Source organism: Momordica charantia (genome assembly GCF_013281855.1).
Source record: "Momordica charantia cultivar OHB3-1 chromosome 2 unlocalized genomic scaffold, Mcharantia_2.0 BLBB01000002.1, whole genome shotgun sequence".
In the NCBI taxonomy this organism is placed as follows: domain Eukaryota; kingdom Viridiplantae; phylum Streptophyta; class Magnoliopsida; order Cucurbitales; family Cucurbitaceae; genus Momordica; species Momordica charantia.
In genome coordinates this window covers 11,398,888-11,417,958 of record NW_028275160.1, presented here as the reverse complement: position 1 = coordinate 11,417,958, position 19,071 = coordinate 11,398,888, and the positions used below count along the sequence as shown (strand labels likewise).

Genomic DNA, 19,071 nt, shown 5'->3' with positions numbered 1-19,071 from the left:
TTGTGGCTTGTGAAGAGTTCCTTTGCTTGAAGTGCCGCTTGTGAGATCTTCAAGTCTTGAGAAGAATTCTTCAATCGGTAAACTCTGAGTCTGCAATTCTTCTCAATCCTCTGAATGTGTCTCCGCTCTGGATGCCTTGAATGAGATGTGACTCCCTCTATTATTTATAGAGACTTGGTGGGTCACATATGGGCCATGTGCTTGAGTCCAATCTCCTTATGGATTTGGTCAAATTAATTGATTTCATCGGACGGTCATAGGAGAGACACGTGGCATTATTTCATCCACTGATGTAGGACACAATTTAAATTAATTAGGACATGTGTAATTTTATGATTGGTCTTAAATATAATTTAAAATTGTGACATGGCATTTAATCTTGGTCAAATTTTATCATTCAACAATGATCTTGTTGATTCTTCGAGATTCATAAATAACTAATACGAGATTTTTGGCAATGCACCTATGATCTATAATAATGTAAGAACATTAGGATTCTTAATTCTAAGTGAAACCCTCGTTTTATATTATATGTTAGTGAAATTTTAGTTAAAAAACCAGTTACTTTTAAAAAATATATGGACTAAAATAAACGTTATAAAAATATAAAAAGTAAAATCAACAAAATTAAGTAGGGGACTAAAATAAGATTTTAAAGTTAAAATGCTTAATTCTTTGATTTTTTTTTCTCTCTCTCTAAAGTGAAGATGGTTCTTTTGATAGTGGGTATATTTGACACACATGAGAAAAGTTTTTAGAATAGAAAATAATTTTTGGAAGTTCATAATAAGTCAATGCAAAATTGTACAAGTGGTTATTTTTCTATTATTATTTTTTGTAGCTTATTAATTCATTCAGATTTGAAGCTTGAGCTACAATGGATAGTATATTTGTTACTTTTAAAATAAAAATCTATTTTCACTTTTTACATTAAAAAAATAATAAATCATTTTACAAATAGGTTTAAATTGTCGCTCAACCCATTTTTTTTAATTATACTAACATGTCGGGATGGAGATTTGAACCCATGACCTTCTGGTTGGAGATATCTATTTTAACTAGTTGTGCTACCGAGCATAATTGAAAAATGAATATGATGTGATATTTAAAAGTAAAAAGTAAAAAAAAATAATAATTCTTTCTCCCTCTCTATTCTAAAAATTTAGGGACCAAAGTGACCCATTAGTAAAAATCTAAGACTAAAATGATATTTTCTCATGATTATAGTTTAGTTTTCAATATATTTTTTAATCAAATGTTCGTAATAAATGTATCTAAGATTATATTTACATGAGTTTGTACCTCGTCCGACATAAAATCTTAGATTCACCTCAAAAAAAAAGTATAAGATTATTATAGTCATTCAAATAGTTACATATCTCCTCCTATACGATCCTATCTTTCTTTTAGTACAATTTGTGGGGTGGGGATCGAACTTACAACTTGTTAGCTGGAGATATATGCCAATTACGTTAAGTTATGTCGGTTTTGTATATGATTCTATCTTTTAATAAAGAACATATTCAAAATTATGTCATTAAAATTTATAGTAAATAATATATTTACAATCTCTCAACTGTTATTTCACTTTAATTAACCTTTCAAGTAGCCTAAGGAGATATTGAGGGTGGAAAATATCGCATATTTAAAAGTTTTTATCTTTTTTATGTAACAAATTTACAAATAGGAGTTCATCACGGCTATAATTGCACAAAATTTTTTAGAGCAACGTATAAATGGGCCGTCACGATTGGGCCTAAACTTCCGTAAAAAGGAAAAACAAGTTGGGCCTGGGCTCTTAACAGCCGGCCCAACATTATGCCACGTGTCTCCGGAAAGTTAAATTGGATATTTTTTTTATTTCTTTAACTTTTATCTATTTTAGTTTAAATACTCTTTGAAATATCTATTTTGATCTATATAGTTTAAAAAAGTAAATATATATTAGCTTTTATATATATATATATTTTCAATCACAATTTCAGCACGACATCCGTATAAATTTGTATTAAATGACTTTTGTTTTGTATCTAATTTGTGTTAAAATTTTAGAGACTAAGATGATTAGATTTTTTTTTCCTTTTTGAATTCAACAAAGATATGAAGGTGACGATTCGAACTTATGACTTTTTATGAGAGATATCTGTCTTCACCCGTGGACGTTTAGATGAGCCAAAATAATTAAAAGTTGAAATTAGATAAAAAAAAATGAAATAATAATAATAATATTGGAAGTAGTTGGAATTTGGAACAGGTTCCATGTCCGGTGGTAATGGGGACAGCTTTTTATCCATTCATTCCCCAATTTTAATCTCTGAAAATGACAACATCCCACTTTCTTAAAATCTTCAAAATAAAAAAATTTTGTTTTTATTTTTATTTTTTGGGAGAGTGTAAAATAAAAAGTGGGTTGGATAAAATAAAACTTTTTTTTTTTTTTTTACTTTGATTGGCTTTGTTTTTCTGATTTTTTTTTTCATTTTGCATTTGTCACACGTGGGTTTTAATGCAAGGCATATAGTATAGCATCTCTAAATAAAAGGTATAGAATATAGCATCATTTATTAACCTAACAAAATTGTTTTTAAAAACTATGATTATATATATATATATATATGGATTTCATCTCTAATTTTACCATCAACTTTTGATTTTATGGAATTGGAAATTGGACTTGATCAATATGTGTTGTTGTTGTAATTTTAACTTTTGTTAGGCATTTTTGTTTGAAGATTTGTTTAAAGGTATGCTCGGTTGCATTTAATGGAGGTATGAAATTGATGAGACTTTGAGAAAACAAGAATAATAATCTTTTGGCAAGATTGGTTAGAACCGGTTGAGAATTTGAAAATGATTGTTGTATTGTGATGAAGCACCATCTTGAAGAAATTTCAATAGGACCATGGTGCTATATCGCAGGTTACTAATTCTCGAAGTTAACACAAATTCGAATTCAGGTATCTACTCGCCGAAGCTTAATAGAATCGAACAACATGCTCAGAAAATTTTGACATGAGATTTTTTATTTTCAACCTTTAAGATGAAAAATAAATTATGTTTTAAAATGAAAAAACAAAACATTTTAACTGAGTTAATTAATTTAAATGTCATAAAAAATTGAATGAATTTAATTAAAATGTTAAACAGTACGTTCCAATAATTAATTAAAATAGAAATAAACCATTTTTCATTAAAACTTTTAAAAATAAGCAATAATAGAATATTACTTATTGTTTGGCTTTGTAAATGCTTTTTTTTCAACAATCCAATCAGTTTATTACATAATTGATCAGTTAGAAATAGTCCGAAGGGGTATGATATGAACTAAGGTTAAATCTTGATTAACTTTAGAGTTATGGTTTTAATTCACTCCTTTGCCAACAAATTTTTTCCAATCTTGATTAACTTTTTTTTTTGGTCCAATTTTCAAACCATAAACTTTCTCTTCTTAACATTCAAATGAGGAAGATAGGCATGAACCATCGAGCAAAAATCACTAAATTATTTGCTCCCGTGTTTTGTTATTGAGATTCTGTATTCTGTCTATCTACTTTCAAACCTTTTATTACATATACCTTTCTCCGGAGACTTCCACTTGATATGATTTTAGTTGTCTTCATTCCCTTATTGCAAGATCTTTCCAATGTATTTTTTGAGCTCCATTTTAATTATGAAAAAAATGAAGAAGTTATGCACAAATCACTAAAGAAGGTTAGAGGAAAATTGCTTTTAGGGGAAGATTTTTTATTTTTGCATTTTAGATCTTTCATTTTGTGTAATTTTTCTTTTTCATTCCAAGGGTGAGTCTTATGTTGAAAAAGTAAGAAGAAAGAGAAAAAGAAAACAAAAGAGGAAAGAGAGTAAAAAGAATAAGAAAGAAAAGGCAAATGAGAGAAGCAAAAGCCAAGAGAAAGCAAACATGTGTGTTGTTGAGATTTTGAGCATTTTTTCTTCAATTTTTCCTATAGTTAAGAGGAAGGGAAGTAGCCCAAAAATTCCTTCAATGGAGGTGCAAAATCCTTGATAGAAAGTAGAAAGCTATCGAGTCGATCTTTCACTTTCACTTGATTTTTGTTTGAGCCCATCTGGATCTTAACTGAAATCTCACATTTATCCTTCAAACATTCTTGTCCATCGTGAAAAATCCTTGTTTTGTACTAATTTTTAGTTTTCTAACATTGTTTTATAGCTTAACCATTGATGTTGATGCAAAATTCTAACCGTTTCGAGGTATACAAAGAAGTTGAAGACTCAAAACTTCTTTAAGAAAGAGTTCATCGGTCCTCAAAGTTTATTTTTAGGAAAAACATCGAGAGATTATACATTAATACAAAATCAAGTTGATTATATCAATTTCACTTCTAGGAAATTGTGTGGATAGTATATTACTTAGCTTTAGGTTTAATATGGAGAGTCACCTTATATATAAGCATAAATAAGTGCCTTGTAACACTTGGTTTAAAATGGATTGGAGTTTATTTCCAAAACTATTTATTTATTTACATTGTTTAAGGCTTAAAAATAGCAACCTTTAAATTATACCAACTTTTTCAAAGTCTCTAAACTTAAAAAAAAAAATAATAATAATAATCCTTTTTTGTCCTTGAATTGATGTAGGGTGAGATATTAGATAATTAGTCTACTTTATCTTTATTTAGTTAAGGTGGTCCTTTAGTAATCAATTCATTTTTTATTATTGGTTTTGGTTTCTAGTTTTTACAATTTATTTTTATGTTTTTGTAATTTGAAAAACGTTTTTAGAATTGTAAATAAATATGCACCATGTGTGCAGGTGATATTTCATGAGACTGATATTGGAATTATTTGTCAAATTTCGCTTGTTCACGGTAGATTTACGTACCTAAGTTATATTTTCCAGGAATGAGTAATCGAGAGGAAACAAGACACAAGAGGACCAAAGTGAGAGAAAAATCATAGGCCAGAGTAGAAAACAAGATATTACTACGCTATTTGGAGCCAAGATCCCGAGGGACAGCGTTGAGACGCTACGACTGTGATTCCTTGTTTATTTAGGGTACAACATTGAGACGATGCCCTTAGCGTCTCAACATTGCCATGAGTTTATAATTATAACATATAACCGCTACTAAAATTTTTCTTTTTTTTTGGAGAAAAAGGGACATTTCGAGATTTAGAAGCAAAAAGGAGCCGAGAGAAGAGATTCTAGAGGCTTGGGATTGTGGAGATTGAGTCGGGATGATCTATCGACACAATGACCTTAATTTCTCTACTTTCTCTTTACTTTTGTAGCTTATCATGAAATTCTCATTGAGATTTTTGTTGTGTTTGCATGAGCTTGAGTAGCTAAATTTTATTGTTATAAGGATTGATGTAGCAACTGGATTTATTAATTAGATTAAATGATTGTTGCCTTGATTTGATTTGTTTTTTAATCTACTTGTGTATTTACTTGTTTAATGTCTTTAATATGTTGACCACATATTAATTGTTGACAAATGCGAATCTTACGCGCGAGAGAGGCGGTTTAGATTGGAACTTGAATGCATGATTGTAGCACGTAGTTCTAGAACTTTGCAGGTTAATAAAACTAGATAGAGATATTGGTGAGAGAATTAATTGTGCTCGAGAAGAGAGTCTTGAATTGTGATTTCTTGACTTAGAGATTAATTGTATATTCAATCTTGGTATAATATATCTCCTCGTAAATTCAGTTGGTGAAGTTAATTTCCTAGGACCCATTCTCCATGAAAAGTTCTCATTAGATTTTATTAATGGCTTTGTCGTTTATTCTTTGTGTTTAAGAAATCCCAGTGTTGTTTCTCTAAATAAAACCAAACATTAGTATTTGTGGTACTTAAGTGGATTGGAAACTCAATCTAACAGACAATTACCTGTACACTTACAGTTCAATAACTTTTTTTTAGAGAGATGGGTTAGAAGAGAAAACAAATGAAATCGACAGAGATGCAGTCAAAATTTCAGCCAGAGAAATTTTTTTAAATTGTATAAGATCCAAGCCCCTAAATTTAATTTTCTTAGAACGTAGTTAAAATACCCAAAAATTATTGAACCAAAATATTGGAATGTTTGGAACTACTTGAAAATTCTGTCCAAAACGAGTATAGATCAACAGTAATAATTGACATATATCTCCAATCAAAAGGTTGTGAGTTCGATCCCTCGTCTCCACAAGTTGTACTCGAAAAAAAAAGTTCAAATAAATTAAAATAATATATTAAAACTATTAATATAAAACTTGCAAGTATTTAAATTTGAGTAAAGATAAAATAATGTTAAATTACTTTCTCGAACTTTCATGATTGAGTGTATTTAATAGATCCTTGGAAGTTTATGAAATTTTATTTAATAAATTCATAAATTTGTTAAACATTTTTAAAAATTTATAAACTTATTACAGACAAAATTAAATTTATTGGACAAAAATTTAAGAATCTATCTGTCTAACATAAAATTGAAATTTTAGTGACATGTAATTCAACATTAAAATACGAAATCAGATTCTAAAGGAAAAAAAAAAAGAAAAAAAAAATCATCACATAGGCCCACTACACCTCAAAAGCAGTTAGTGGAGTTTAAAAAAAAAAGTTTTTAAAAGCTAAAATTTTGTCTTTATAAATTTATAAAGTTTTTTTTTAATTTTAAGAAAAATAGAATTAGTTAAAAAAAAGATATATATTTGTTTTCAAAGTGCCTCAAAGGTTTTCAAAATTCCTTCCTAGTTGCATGATGAGATTGAGATATGAGGAAATTATTACAACACGATACAATAAGACGGGTAGTTTTACTTACTTAGATATATGAGAAATGAATTACAATAGATATTTTGAAGGTAAATCCAATAGTTATTAGAGATTTTTAGATGTCGTATATACATTCTATACTTAATTGTTATTAGAAGGCAGACACTACGATAATTTAATTTAATAATTTTTTATTGTTTTTTTTCCTCCAGTAGAGTGATCGACAATGAAACAAGTTAATCAAGTGAGTCTTTTCTCTTTGAACAAAGAAAAAAAAAAACAGAAAACCATCGGTGGCTCGAACTTGATCATGAACAATAATAGAAATGAGATTGGGATGAAAGACAAAAGTTTCCTCTTGAGAAGGCGAATTTGGCATAAAACTATTGCTATTGAGACGAATATCCATTTTATAGATGTATTATATTGAAATTAGACCTCAAACTAAAAAGAAGTGGGTGCCTTTCCCATTTTTATGGGTAAAGTTACCATATTAAATTTACCATGTCAATGAAGCAACACAATTCAAGCCACCTGGATTGGACTAGACCCAACCAGACCACACCTAATTGGACTAGACCTGATCGAGCTGGTCAATTCGAACCAACTCGAAGAGACTCCCTATTGAATCCTTCGCTAACTTAGATGACGTGTGTTGTATTTAGCAACATATAGATTTGCATAGTAGTATATTAGTGAATCCAAATCTTGCCAAACCGAGCATAGCTTAAGTGATTAAGGTACCTATTATGATCAAAAGGTCATGAGTTCGAACCCTCGCCCCCACAATGTCGTACTAAAAAAAAATATTATATTTCATTTACTCTTAATTCACTAAAGAAAGTCACTCTCGTTTCTATGCATGAGCATAACTCAGCTTATGATACCTTCTCCTTCCCTTGGACGTCTAAGTTGCAATCCTCCGTCCCTACTTTTGTTGTAATTAAAACAAAAAAAAAAAACCATAGTCCTAATTCACTAAAAAAATAAAATAAAATAAAAATTCCCACCCTCTCCTTGAACCAAAAAAACCATTCAAGAAACAATTGAAACTGCCGGCATTCCCCATAATTTCCCAATGATTACAAAAACCCATTTTTCCTCATCCCAAAAGATTTTTTGAAACAAATATCTGAATACAAACTACAATCCGTTACCACCACTACACCCATAACCCATGAAACGAATTGATTGTTGTTTGTGGGTGGGTCTGGTTTGGCCCCTATTTCTTTTGTAATTTGTTCATTGAACAGCTTTTTATTTCAAAGATGATTGATCTACATACTGGGTTTGCTTTTACTTTTACTTTTACAGGGCAGGTGGAAGAGAAGCTGTCTTATAAAGCGACTTTGAAGTAGGGAAGAAGGAAGCAGTGGTTATCGTTATCGTCGTCGTGGTGGCATCCTTTTCCAATAATGGAATTTTCATTTGCCTTTATTTTGCAGAGAAATCTTGGATTTGTTGTAATCCAAACAGGGGAATATGGATTGGGCATTAACGTCCAGTGGAGTGGAAGCTTCTTTGACTGTTCTAAAGCGCATTTTAACTCCTTTTTTTCTTCTTTCTTTCTTTCTTTCTCCTTTTCAATTTGTTTTTTAAAAAGGGGTTTTGGAAAGTAAAGCAAATGTGGTGGTGGTGGTGTTGGTGGTGGTAATTGTATTCATTTCTGAATGATACAGATCAATGATATTAAAAGGAGAGGCCCCAATGGTGCGATGGAACAGAGATTCTAATGCTCATTCGCATTCGGATTCCACCATCAACTAGCAGCAGCAGCAGCAGCTGCTGCTTAATCTTATTCTCTCTCTCTTATTGCTTTTTCTCAGGATTTTTTCACATCCCACATTGAATTTTTCATTCTAAATGCTTCGTGGGACCCTTGCACTTGCTATAGCCCCATCATATTCACATTGTTCCTATTGTCATTGAGTTCCCCCATGATTAGATTAGATTATTTAACAATGTGTGCTGCTTTTGTAATCTCTAGCATGATCCATTCTCTGGCTTTGCTTGTTTGCAGCATTTGCAGCCTCAGAAGCTATGTTTGATGCTAGTGAGTAAACAACTTCCCACTTCACTTCTCCCAATTTTTTCTTTCTTTTATTCTTTTGTTTATGTTATTCTTCTTCAGTACATGTCTCTTTTTGCCATCCCCCAAATATCTGCTTTTTTGTTCCTGGAATAAAGGGGAGATGGGAAGGAACCAGAAAAAACCAACAAGAGACTTTCGGGGACTGTTCTATCATAACTTTTATTTGATAATGTTTTGCTTAGAATCAGGAGCGGAGCTAAGAAGGAAAGAGGACCAATTGCGCTCTTAGGTGGTGTAAATTCAAAAGATATATGTAAAATACTTAAAATTTTGTATGCTTTAGTTTGCTCCCCTAAAATTTTTCGAATCGAGAGATTATATTGATAAAAAGCTAGAACATAAAACTTTGTCCTTCTCTAAGAAATTTATGGCTCTGCTCTTTTTTATTTCTTATTTTTCGTTTTTGTCCGTATGGAATATGGAGAAACAAGTATTTGACAGCATGAAACTTGAGATGTTTCACTCATGTATATGATAATTTGAATTGTGATATCCTCTCCCTCTATATATTTCTCTCTCGCTTCTTCCCTTACTTCCAATATATTAGGTGGTCCTTTTCTTTTCTTTTGTTTTTTTTTTCTGTGTACTTTTTAATCATTTCCTTAGATTTATGAACCCAATATTTATCTGTGCTTTACTCTTTCAATTCGGTTAATTTTAACGCTCTAGCACTGTTGACATTTTTTGTAAGGAGGAGGCAAGAGATCCCCCTGTCAATTATTGTGTGAAGAAGGAGATACTCCCATGGCCATGTCTCCAGTGCTCTATAGATGGAGTCCTCTAAGACGGATCGTTCAGGGGCTGGTATTATTCTATTTGTTGAGGTTGAATTATGCATCCACGGATCCTGATGTGGAAGGTATGCTCAAACTCAATTTAGCAAGAAATTCTTCATCTTTTAAGTGTTAAAGATATGAACAAACAATTAACGTGTCGTAGTTAACTTTTGAGTTTAGCAGAAGTTTAACATGGTATCAAAAGTAGAAGGTTCTAAGCTTGAACTTTTGCAGTTTCATTTCCTTTTTGCTTCAGGTAATAATCCACTTGTAATGTCCTGTACTAATTTTCAAGTCCACAAGTGAGGAGTGTTAAGAATATGAATAGAAATTAAATTTACTGTATCCTATCAAGCTTTTGGGTGAAGTAGTAGTTTAATATTAATTAAAAAAATAGAAAAAATTATTTCTTTATTCTTCTATACACCCCATGATAGATCTTGTTCTCATGTGTAGGAGAAGCTTTGGTTGATTTTTTAGAGGCTCTAAATGATTCCAATCATCAGATAACTGATTGGAATTATCATCTTGTAAGCCCTTGCTTCAGTTGGTCTCATATTGCCTGCCGAAATGGAAATGTCATTTCCTTGTAAGTCCTCATAATCTAGAGTTTATTTAGTATAGTTTCGTAAGTAATTTTAGATGACAAAAAATGCTTTTTAAAAGATCTATTGTGTTAAAAGCATTTTCAAAATATCAGATTTGTTTTGAAACTTTTTTAAAGAAACATTTTGAGAGATGATCATCCGAAAAGTGACTTTCAAGTGATTAATATTCTTGTAGTTGAAGCAATCAAGAGGTGATTATAGGATAGAAAAGTGATAAACTAAAAGATTTGCCAAACTCACTCTTAGTTTTTGAATGTGTACTAATTGCAGGAGCTTGGGTTCAGTGGGATTTTCAGGATCACTTTCTCATTCAATTACCAAACTGAAATTCTTGGCTAGCTTGTAAGCTGCTCCTGCTGAATATCAGTGAACTTTTTATTGATATGCAGTGTTGTAGACATTTTTATGCAATAGAATCTAGGGTAGACTTCATTTAGATCAATTAAAATTTCAGTCAAGAAGCTGATTGGAATTTTCTTGCATTGAGTTTAATTTTTCATTTGCCCTCCCCTTTCTTATTCCATCATATTTTGGTTTCATCTTGAACCTTTTCTTTCACTTGAATAATCTAGTAAGAAAGGCCTGTTTGTAGACCTTTTACCAAACCCAATTCTTTGCAAAACATATATGGAAACTTGGTGACATAAGTCATTCAAAAGCAAAAGGAACATCTGGTAGAGAAACTTAAGTACTCCCTGAACTATTTTTTCTTCTTGAAATGATAATATTCCACTGAAATTTGGAGATATTGATAAGCAAACTATTCACTCTGATTCTATTTACAATGCTCCGGGCACTATCTTGTAATTATGTTGCTTCTTAGTTTCAATATTCATTTCAGAACTACAGAAAGACGTGAATGTAATCTGTTGATATTTCTACTGTTTTGAATTTGTGAACTGTATCAATTCTTGTGAAGTATAACAAATTATATCCATGAGTAAATTTTTTTGAAAAGGTGTCATAGTTTTTTACCCTTTTTCCTCTTTATATTGTTGTTAGTTCATGATTTTGACGTGTCAATGTGAATTTTTTGCTACTTTTTGCAGGGATTTGCAGAACAATAATATAGTGGGTGTTCTACCAGATTATCTAGCTAACATGACTCACCTACAGAACTTGAATCTTGCTAATAACAACTTTAATGGCCCTATACCTGTGGCTTGGGGTCAACTTTATGGTCTTAAACATCTGTAAGGCTATTTCCTCCCTTGTTTCTTAAAGCCTAAAAAATGACATTTTTTGCAGATTGACAATGTTATTTGGGTTTAAGGCATAGAGGGGGAATCATCTATTCAGTTCTGTTCTCGATTCACCAATATTAATGAATAGTGACTTAAGGGTGTTCAGGAAGCATGGTGATCAGAAAAATTTGATAGTTAGGTTGAGTTATAATCTTTATGGATCGGTTTAATTCATGGTTTTTAAATTATCTTAATGTTAGTTCATGGCTCTTTTAGGTTCTTGTTACTCTCTAACAATATAAAGTTATTGGTTCTAAATTCATATGTCTAAAAATGGGTAAGTAGGTCTTTAATGTACTACATTTCCTTAGTTCCTTTTAAAAATTTTCAAAAAAGAAAGTTGGGTTGGATTTGATCCATTACCTAACCCAAGTCAATTTAATTGAGAAGTTTGTAACTCGAATAGTCGGGTTAACCAGATATCTTAATTCAACCCGAACCAACCATAGACATCCCTTGACGGACTGATTAAACTATGAGGATCTTTGCCATTAACTTCAAATTTTTTTCCTCTAATTCTTTTAATTTGGTTACTCCCCTGACCTTTTACTTTCTTACTCTCTCTTCAAATGCTGGTGGCAGGGATCTCTCAGACAACAACTTGACAGGAGAAGTTCCAGCACAATTGTTTTCAATTCCAATGTTCAAGTAAATATACTCATTCTTGATCTTTTTTACAGTCAAATGTCTAAGAGTGATGGATAATATATTATTTTTCTATATCTGACATGGTTAATTTTAAAGGCCAGCTATGAGTCAAGTCTAAAGTATTTTTTTTTCTTTTTACTTGGATTATTGGGAGCAGACTACAACAGAGTCACTTAAGTATCTATATGGTGATGATAATTTGAAGCTTAATTAGCTATTAATTGTTCTTGTTGAAATGTCTATGAATTTCGAGCTTTCAAACTTCTTATTTATTAGTTTCTAAATATTGAAACTTCTAATCTTTTAACTAGATGGGTTTAGTAACTTGAATAGGGGTGGAGCAAGGAAGAAGCAATTTTCTACTCTTAGTTTGTATAAAATACTTAAGATTGTATAGTTTTCCTCTAGTTTGCTCCTTAAATTTTTAGAATTGAATTATTATATATGTAAAAACGAATGCAAAATTTTGCTTCTCCCTATTCAGATGCTTTTACATTTGAAGTAAATGCATAACCTTCTCCTCACCACTCTAGTACAAATCCAACCATATCTTGAAGAAATTAAAAACCATATCCTATCCTCTATCCAATGTGTTAGAATAGGCCGTTCATGTATGTTGAATCGGAAACATTCTTTCAGTTTTTCAGGAACTGGTTTAGCATGTGGGCATAGCTTGGATAAACCTTGTGTCTCCACCTCTCCCCATCGAGGTCGGTTCTATATTATATCACATCATTCCACCACTAGTTCATTATATGGATTATTCGGTGATAGCCTCATTTTTCTATCTTGACAGCTTCTGCAAAAAGTTCAAAATTTGGGGTAGTAGCAAGTACTGCAAGTTGTGGGGGATTCATTCTTCTGTCAATTGGTGCCTTCTTTGTTTATAGATGCTGCTACATGCATAAGCTTAAGGATTCTATGTTTGTTGATGTTGCTGGTAAAGTTTTGCTTCACTTTCCAATCCTTTTTAGTGTTTCCCATCTTATCTATAATGATAATGGTGGAGTTTTGGGTTATTGAAATCATACTCTCAACAGTTCAAGGAAACTGTTTTTATCTGTTTTGAATTTCTACCATCATTTACATCTCCTTCACTCTTGAGGGTAATACAGTGTGATTGTTAGGAATGGCTCCATTAGGGGTAGTTAGAAATACTATTAGAATACTAAGGACATATTAGTAATTAGTCTTGGAGTTTGTTAGTATGAATTGGTTATAAATAGAGTAAGTGGAAGAGAACAAAGGTAGGCAATATTTTAGTTGGTTCAGCCTTGAGTGAGAATACTCAAGAGGGGAGGCTCCTAGTACCTCGAATACTTGGATGAGCTATTGTAGTTCTTTATCTTTTCTCTTATAATAACATTTTAGTTCCTAGTTTCTATCGTGATCTCTAACTAAGACAAAATTCTACGTCGACAATTCAAGAATGGCAGAAAGAATGCATATTTATTGGATGCAAATCTTGTGGAAGCTAACAGCATCTATTTTGTATTAGGTGAAGATGACTGTAAACTTTCCTTTGGGCAAATCAGAAGATTTTCTCTGCGGGAAATCCAACTTGCTACCGAAAACTTTAACGAAACGAACATCATCGGCCAAGGAGGCTTTGGGAAAGTATATAAAGGCGTCCTCTCGGATGCCTCAAAGGTTGCCGTGAAACGGTTAACTGACTACAATAGTCCTGGTGGGGAGGCTGCATTCCTAAGAGAAGTTCAACTAATAAGTGTTGCAGTGCATCGCAATCTCCTCCGATTGATCGGGTTCTGCACAACTGCGTCTGAGAGAATCCTTGTTTATCCCTTCATGCAGAATCTTAGTGTGGCGCATCACTTGAGAGGTACTTAAGTTTTTGTGCAACCACAAGCTTGATGTTCTACTCCATCATCCTCTACTTGTTTTTATTGGAGCTGTTGTTGTGAATATGCTGTTTTGTTTGTTTGGAGATTTGATGGAACAAGATCATAAAATTTAGGTTAAATGAAAAGTTTGGTCGTTAAGGTTAATAGGTCTCTAAACTTTCAGGATTTTATCTATTTGGTACCTGTAATTGAAAAATTTTCTAACAAGTGTTTCAACTTTTAATTTTGTCTTTAACAAGTCTCTATTGTGAAATCCATCAGTTTAATGCTTATGTGAAGAATTGACGTGGTTAGCTGATTTCGGACAAGTTTAGACGCTTGATGGCATAAGTATTAAGCTGACGGAATTAATGACAGGGACCTATTAGATACAAAATTCAAAGTTTGGAGACTTATTAGAATATTTTTAAAGTATGGGACGAGGTAGACACAACCTTAAAAGTTTAAGGATCTATTAGAAATCTTTTGGAGGGGATGGATTAAATTGACACAAGCTTGAATGACAACTTACTTGTAATTTAGCCTAAAATTTATTAACATAGCATACCGCAACTTGACATGAAAACAGTTTGGTCTTTTGAGTACCCTTTTTTTTTTCAGAAGTACCTGGATAGAATAGAAGAAGCCAAGTTTCTAATTTATTTGATAGGTCGACCGAGCTTTCAAGACTAGGTGTGTGTTTGAATGACTATTGAAAAAAGTGTTTATGAGTGAAACACTTACTCTATTAGAACTTTTGGAAGAAAATCAGCTAAGTACTTTCTCTAAAATTGCTTTAACTGCTATATGCCTTTTTAAAATTGCTCAAACTACTTTTTGACTATTGAAAATTTTAAAAAGTCCTTTTAATTGGTAAAAACACATTTTACCACATTCTGAAATTTTAACCAAACACTACAAATTTTAAAAGAAGCACTTTAAAAGGCATGCTGAACACACACTAACACGACCATTTAAAATGTTGTAGATTTAAAGCCTGGAGAAAGAAGCTTGGACTGGCCCTCAAGGAAACGGATTGCTTTTGGTGCAGCACATGGTTTGGAGTACTTGCATGAGCACTGTAATCCCAAGATCATTCATCGTGATCTAAAGGCTGCAAATATCTTACTAGATGACAACTTTGAAGCTGTTCTTGGAGATTTCGGGCTGGCCAAGCTAGTCGATACTAAATTGACTCATATTACCACTCAAGTGCGCGGTACGATGGGTCACATTGCCCCTGAATACTTGTCCACTGGAAAATCGTCTGAAAAGACAGATGTTTTTGGATATGGTATAACGCTTCTGGAACTCGTCACCGGTCAACGAGCAATTGATTTCTCCCGCCTTGAAGAGGAGGAAGATGTTCTTCTACTTGATCATGTAAGATTTTTCACCTATAAACTTCACATTGACTTTGGATTATGAAGATAAACGTGAGTATAATGTACATTACGTATCTCTGAATTGAATAGATAAAGAAACTGCAGAGGGAGAATAGGCTTGGAGATGTTGTGGATAAAAACTTAAAGAGTTATGATGTGAAAGAAGTCGAAAACATCGTTCAAGTGGCATTGCTTTGCACCCAAAGTTCACCGGAGGACCGCCCGACGATGGCGGAAGTTGTGAATCTACTCCATGGAGAAGGGCTGGCAGATAGGTGGGCAGAGTGGATGCAGCTGGAAGAGGTAAGAGATCAAGAAATGCCCTTATTGTGCCACCAATTTGTTTGGGGTGAAGAGTCAAGCCATGATCAAGAAGCCATACAGTTGTCTAAAGCCAGATAGAAAGAAAGAAAACCATTCACTATTCTCCAATTTTGAAGCCAAGCTCTTAGGACAAGTCAAAATTTACTCACATTCTGAAAAAGGTAATCAATCTTCCTCTTTTGTATATATGGTTGTTGAGCATGGAGATGGGAACTTAGGACCGACACGTATATCTATAATGAACAATACTAGCCTACATAAAGTAGTGGAGGGAGCTCCTACCGACTTCCTGATGTGGCGTATTTTTATTGCATTTAATAGATGAGTGGATCTCACTAAGATTTTTGAGCCAATAAAGTTACTGTCACATCAAAAAAGTTAGTTGGAGCTTATACTGATCGAGACGAGTATGTAGTGTAGGTAGATATCTGTAAAACTATAACAGATGGACATGTGGTCGTGAATTGTGATGACAATAGCTTTAGGTTACAATATATAGAAGTGTATGGTCAGGGGATTGTCTCGTGAGATTAGTCGAGGTGCGCTTACGCGTAAACTGGCATGGACAATCACAGATAAAAAAGAAAAAGAAAAAGAATATACATGTGTATGTATGGTGAGCTTTTGAGGTTGTTAAAGCTACAAAGTAGCTAGTTGCTATTTTTATACATACAATACTTTGTATTTGTTTGCAAGAGACTTGTGATAAATTATTTATGGAGGGTTCTCTTTACCCTAAACAAGAAAAACGCTCACAAATCTCACTTATATGTATAATGAAAATATATCAATATTATAGCAACGCCACTAAAATCGGTACTTAATTTTAATGAGATTTTTCACAATAGGTAGATTATTACTAAATTTAAAATATAAGATTAAATTGTTACAATTTTGAAAGTACTAAATAATTTTAAATTAAAGTTTAAAGACTAAATCATTATTTTAATGAAAGTAAATGATATTCACCCCGCTCCTCCTACAATAGGGCCTACAAGTTGGGAAAAAAATAATAATTAAGAAACGCACATGAAATTTTGACATTGTCGCTTTGAAATTTTAGTGGCATGTTATTTTTTCCTATGTTGGGTTCCTCGACATGTCGATATATCTAGTATAATTTAAAACATTATATAACTTGAAACTAGTAACTCTCGAACGGTAGTATATTTGAGATCCAAACTATAACTAAATATGATTGTTCTTAGGATTGTTGATAGTCCCCTTAGTACGTCACATCCATCACTTTCTCATCAAATTATCATTGCTCGTCATATTGAGCTTAGCTCAATTGGTTAAGCATATATCTCCGATCTTCCATCCCCACATGTCGTTGTACTAAAAAAAATAATCATCATTATAGACTATCCAAAGAACACACATTAAGAAAACAAATTGGACTGTTATGGTAAAGATATATTTGTTGGTTCGGTTTCATTAGATTCAAAATTGAAGATTAGTTGTTCAGTTTTGATTAATTTTGATCAGATCAAGTAGTAAAGGAGGCATCGAAATGTTTTGTAACATTTATGTTTATTTTTTCTCATTTACTATTTTTTGTTTCATTTTTATTAAGAAGGAGAAACATATATGCGTTTGGTAATTGCTTCTTATATTGAATTAAAAAATAAACATTCCACCTAAAGAAAGAAAAATATAATAATTTTGGTGCCAACATGGCTAAACGTGGAGGTATATAATTCCTTTTATTGAATTTGGAGGTTGAAATCCTCCCATCCCACTTTTGTTGGACAAAAAAGAAAAAAAAAAAATATTATGAATTTTTAAATTAAATAGATGTTCACTGACCCTGGCTTAGTGTCCAAATATTGAGATGTCTCATAATCCATGCTCCATATGTCCAGTATGTGTTTTTTATACATAACCCCATATGTCCATTATTCATGCACTATGTGCGGAAACCCTAATGTCCCATATGTTTCAATTTTAGATATTATTAGTGTCATGTAAATCACACCACATGCTTATCTATGACCTATAAATAAAGTCAATGTGGTGCTCATAGTGAGAAATTAGTGGTGAGAAATTAGTGAGAAATTTGGTGGGAAATCAAGTTTGAAAATTGGTGGGAAATGCCATTTTGAATTTTGAATTTTCTTTTATTATTTGAATTGTTTTGTTTATTTTATTTTCCCGACGTTGCCTCGTTTCGTTCCTCAATTTTACAACAAAAAAAACTTTTGACAAGTGTTTCTTATTTTCTATTTTTTAAATTAAAAAAGAAACATAAATATGTTTTACTCTTCTTGTTTTTTCACATAGGTAAAATTTATAAAGTAAAAGCTACACATGAAAATTATTATTTTTTAAATACACAAAATTTATGGTATATTTAATTTTAAAAATATTTATTATACATTTTAGGATAATGGTTCTTACACTAATTAGACTCTTAAACATACAAAGCGAATCAAACATTTATTTATTATCATCAATGGTTCGATCTCTCACCTTGCAATTAAGTTTGTGACGATCATATCATTGAACAATGAACTAACTTGAGTATTTTCAATATTGATATACATGTTTAAAACATTTCTTAAAAATGACATATGAGAATCATATTTTAAAAATATAAGAAAGAAAAATTAAGAAAAAAGAAATGTGATCTTTTAAGTCAACAACTCAGCTCTCAAGACACTTTGCTCCTCCCCTCTTAAAGGTTATAGGTTCAAATCTCCACTTCACGTTTGTTGTATATAGTAATGACGGTCTTAAATGTCTAGAATCGTCGAGCTCTCAGTTTCATAAAAATATCGATGGAAATATATGGATACTTCTAAAAATGTTATAAAAACAAAACAATTTGTCATGAGTATCGAAATTAACAAATAAGCATTTCTGGAATGAATTAGCTACTCTTTCAGAATTCTGTGTTGGCTCTTGGTGTTTAAGGGGTGACTTTAATGTAACTTGATGGACTTCGGAGAAGCTAAGAGGAGGCAGGATAACTAAGAGTATGAGGCTCTTCAATGACTTAATTGCTGAGCTTGATTTGGTAGATATTCCAATGAAGAACGGTCAGTTTACTTGGTCGTGTGGTAGGGATTCCCCGTCTGCCACTAGAATTGATAGATTCCTCATCTCCCAAGACTGGAATATGGCCTTTAAAGATGTTATGTTAAATAGGCTATCTCGAACGTCTTCAGACCATTATCCCCTTTTACTCAGTTTTGGTTCTCATAAATAGGGTCCAACCTCTTTCCGGTTTGAGAACATGTGGATGGCCCATTCGGATTTTCTGGAAAAATTTAAACAGTGGTGGTTGGAGGCTTCTCCTAAGGGTTGGCCGGGTTATGCTTTCATGAAACGCTTAAAAAGAACATTTGATCAAGTGGAATAGAGAAGTTTTTGGCAGAGTGGATGTCGAGAAAAAACAATGCCAGATG

General features: G+C 32.1%; 1 protein-coding gene across 4 annotated transcripts; it reads left to right on the top strand.

Moving 5' to 3' along the window:
- Positions 1–7,769: 7,769 nt before the first annotated feature.
- LOC111025287 (Leucine-rich repeat protein kinase family protein) lies at positions 7,770–16,356 on the top strand. Of its 4 annotated transcripts, none has more exons than XM_022303131.2 (12): positions 7,770–7,947; positions 8,058–8,796; positions 9,527–9,694; positions 10,068–10,200; positions 10,490–10,561; positions 11,269–11,412; positions 12,046–12,111; positions 12,751–12,821; positions 12,908–13,051; positions 13,616–13,951; positions 14,941–15,335; positions 15,428–16,356. In XM_022303131.2, exons 2-12 carry the CDS (start codon positions 8,784–8,786, stop codon positions 15,737–15,739), a joined length of 1,854 nt encoding a protein of 617 aa, XP_022158823.1. In that variant the 5' UTR covers positions 7,770–7,947; positions 8,058–8,783; the 3' UTR covers positions 15,740–16,356. The 4 variants fall into 4 exon arrangements, with proteins under 4 accessions (XP_022158823.1, XP_022158822.1, XP_022158820.1 ...); XM_022303130.2 differs by having other exon boundaries at positions 7,771–7,947; positions 9,530–9,694; positions 13,610–13,951; XM_022303128.2 differs by having other exon boundaries at positions 7,771–7,947; positions 13,610–13,951.
- Positions 16,357–19,071: the final 2,715 nt, after the last annotated feature.

What these genes read in the sequence shown, in the direction of transcription:
- LOC111025287 (XM_022303128.2), top strand. An exon ending in CTGAAATTCTTGGCTAGCTT is followed by an intron (nt 10,562 to 11,268) that starts GTAAGCTGCTCC and finishes TACTTTTTGCAG; the next exon opens with GGATTTGCAGAACAATAATA. An exon ending in TGTGGCGCATCACTTGAGAG is followed by an intron (nt 13,952 to 14,940) that starts GTACTTAAGTTT and finishes AAAATGTTGTAG; the next exon opens with ATTTAAAGCCTGGAGAAAGA.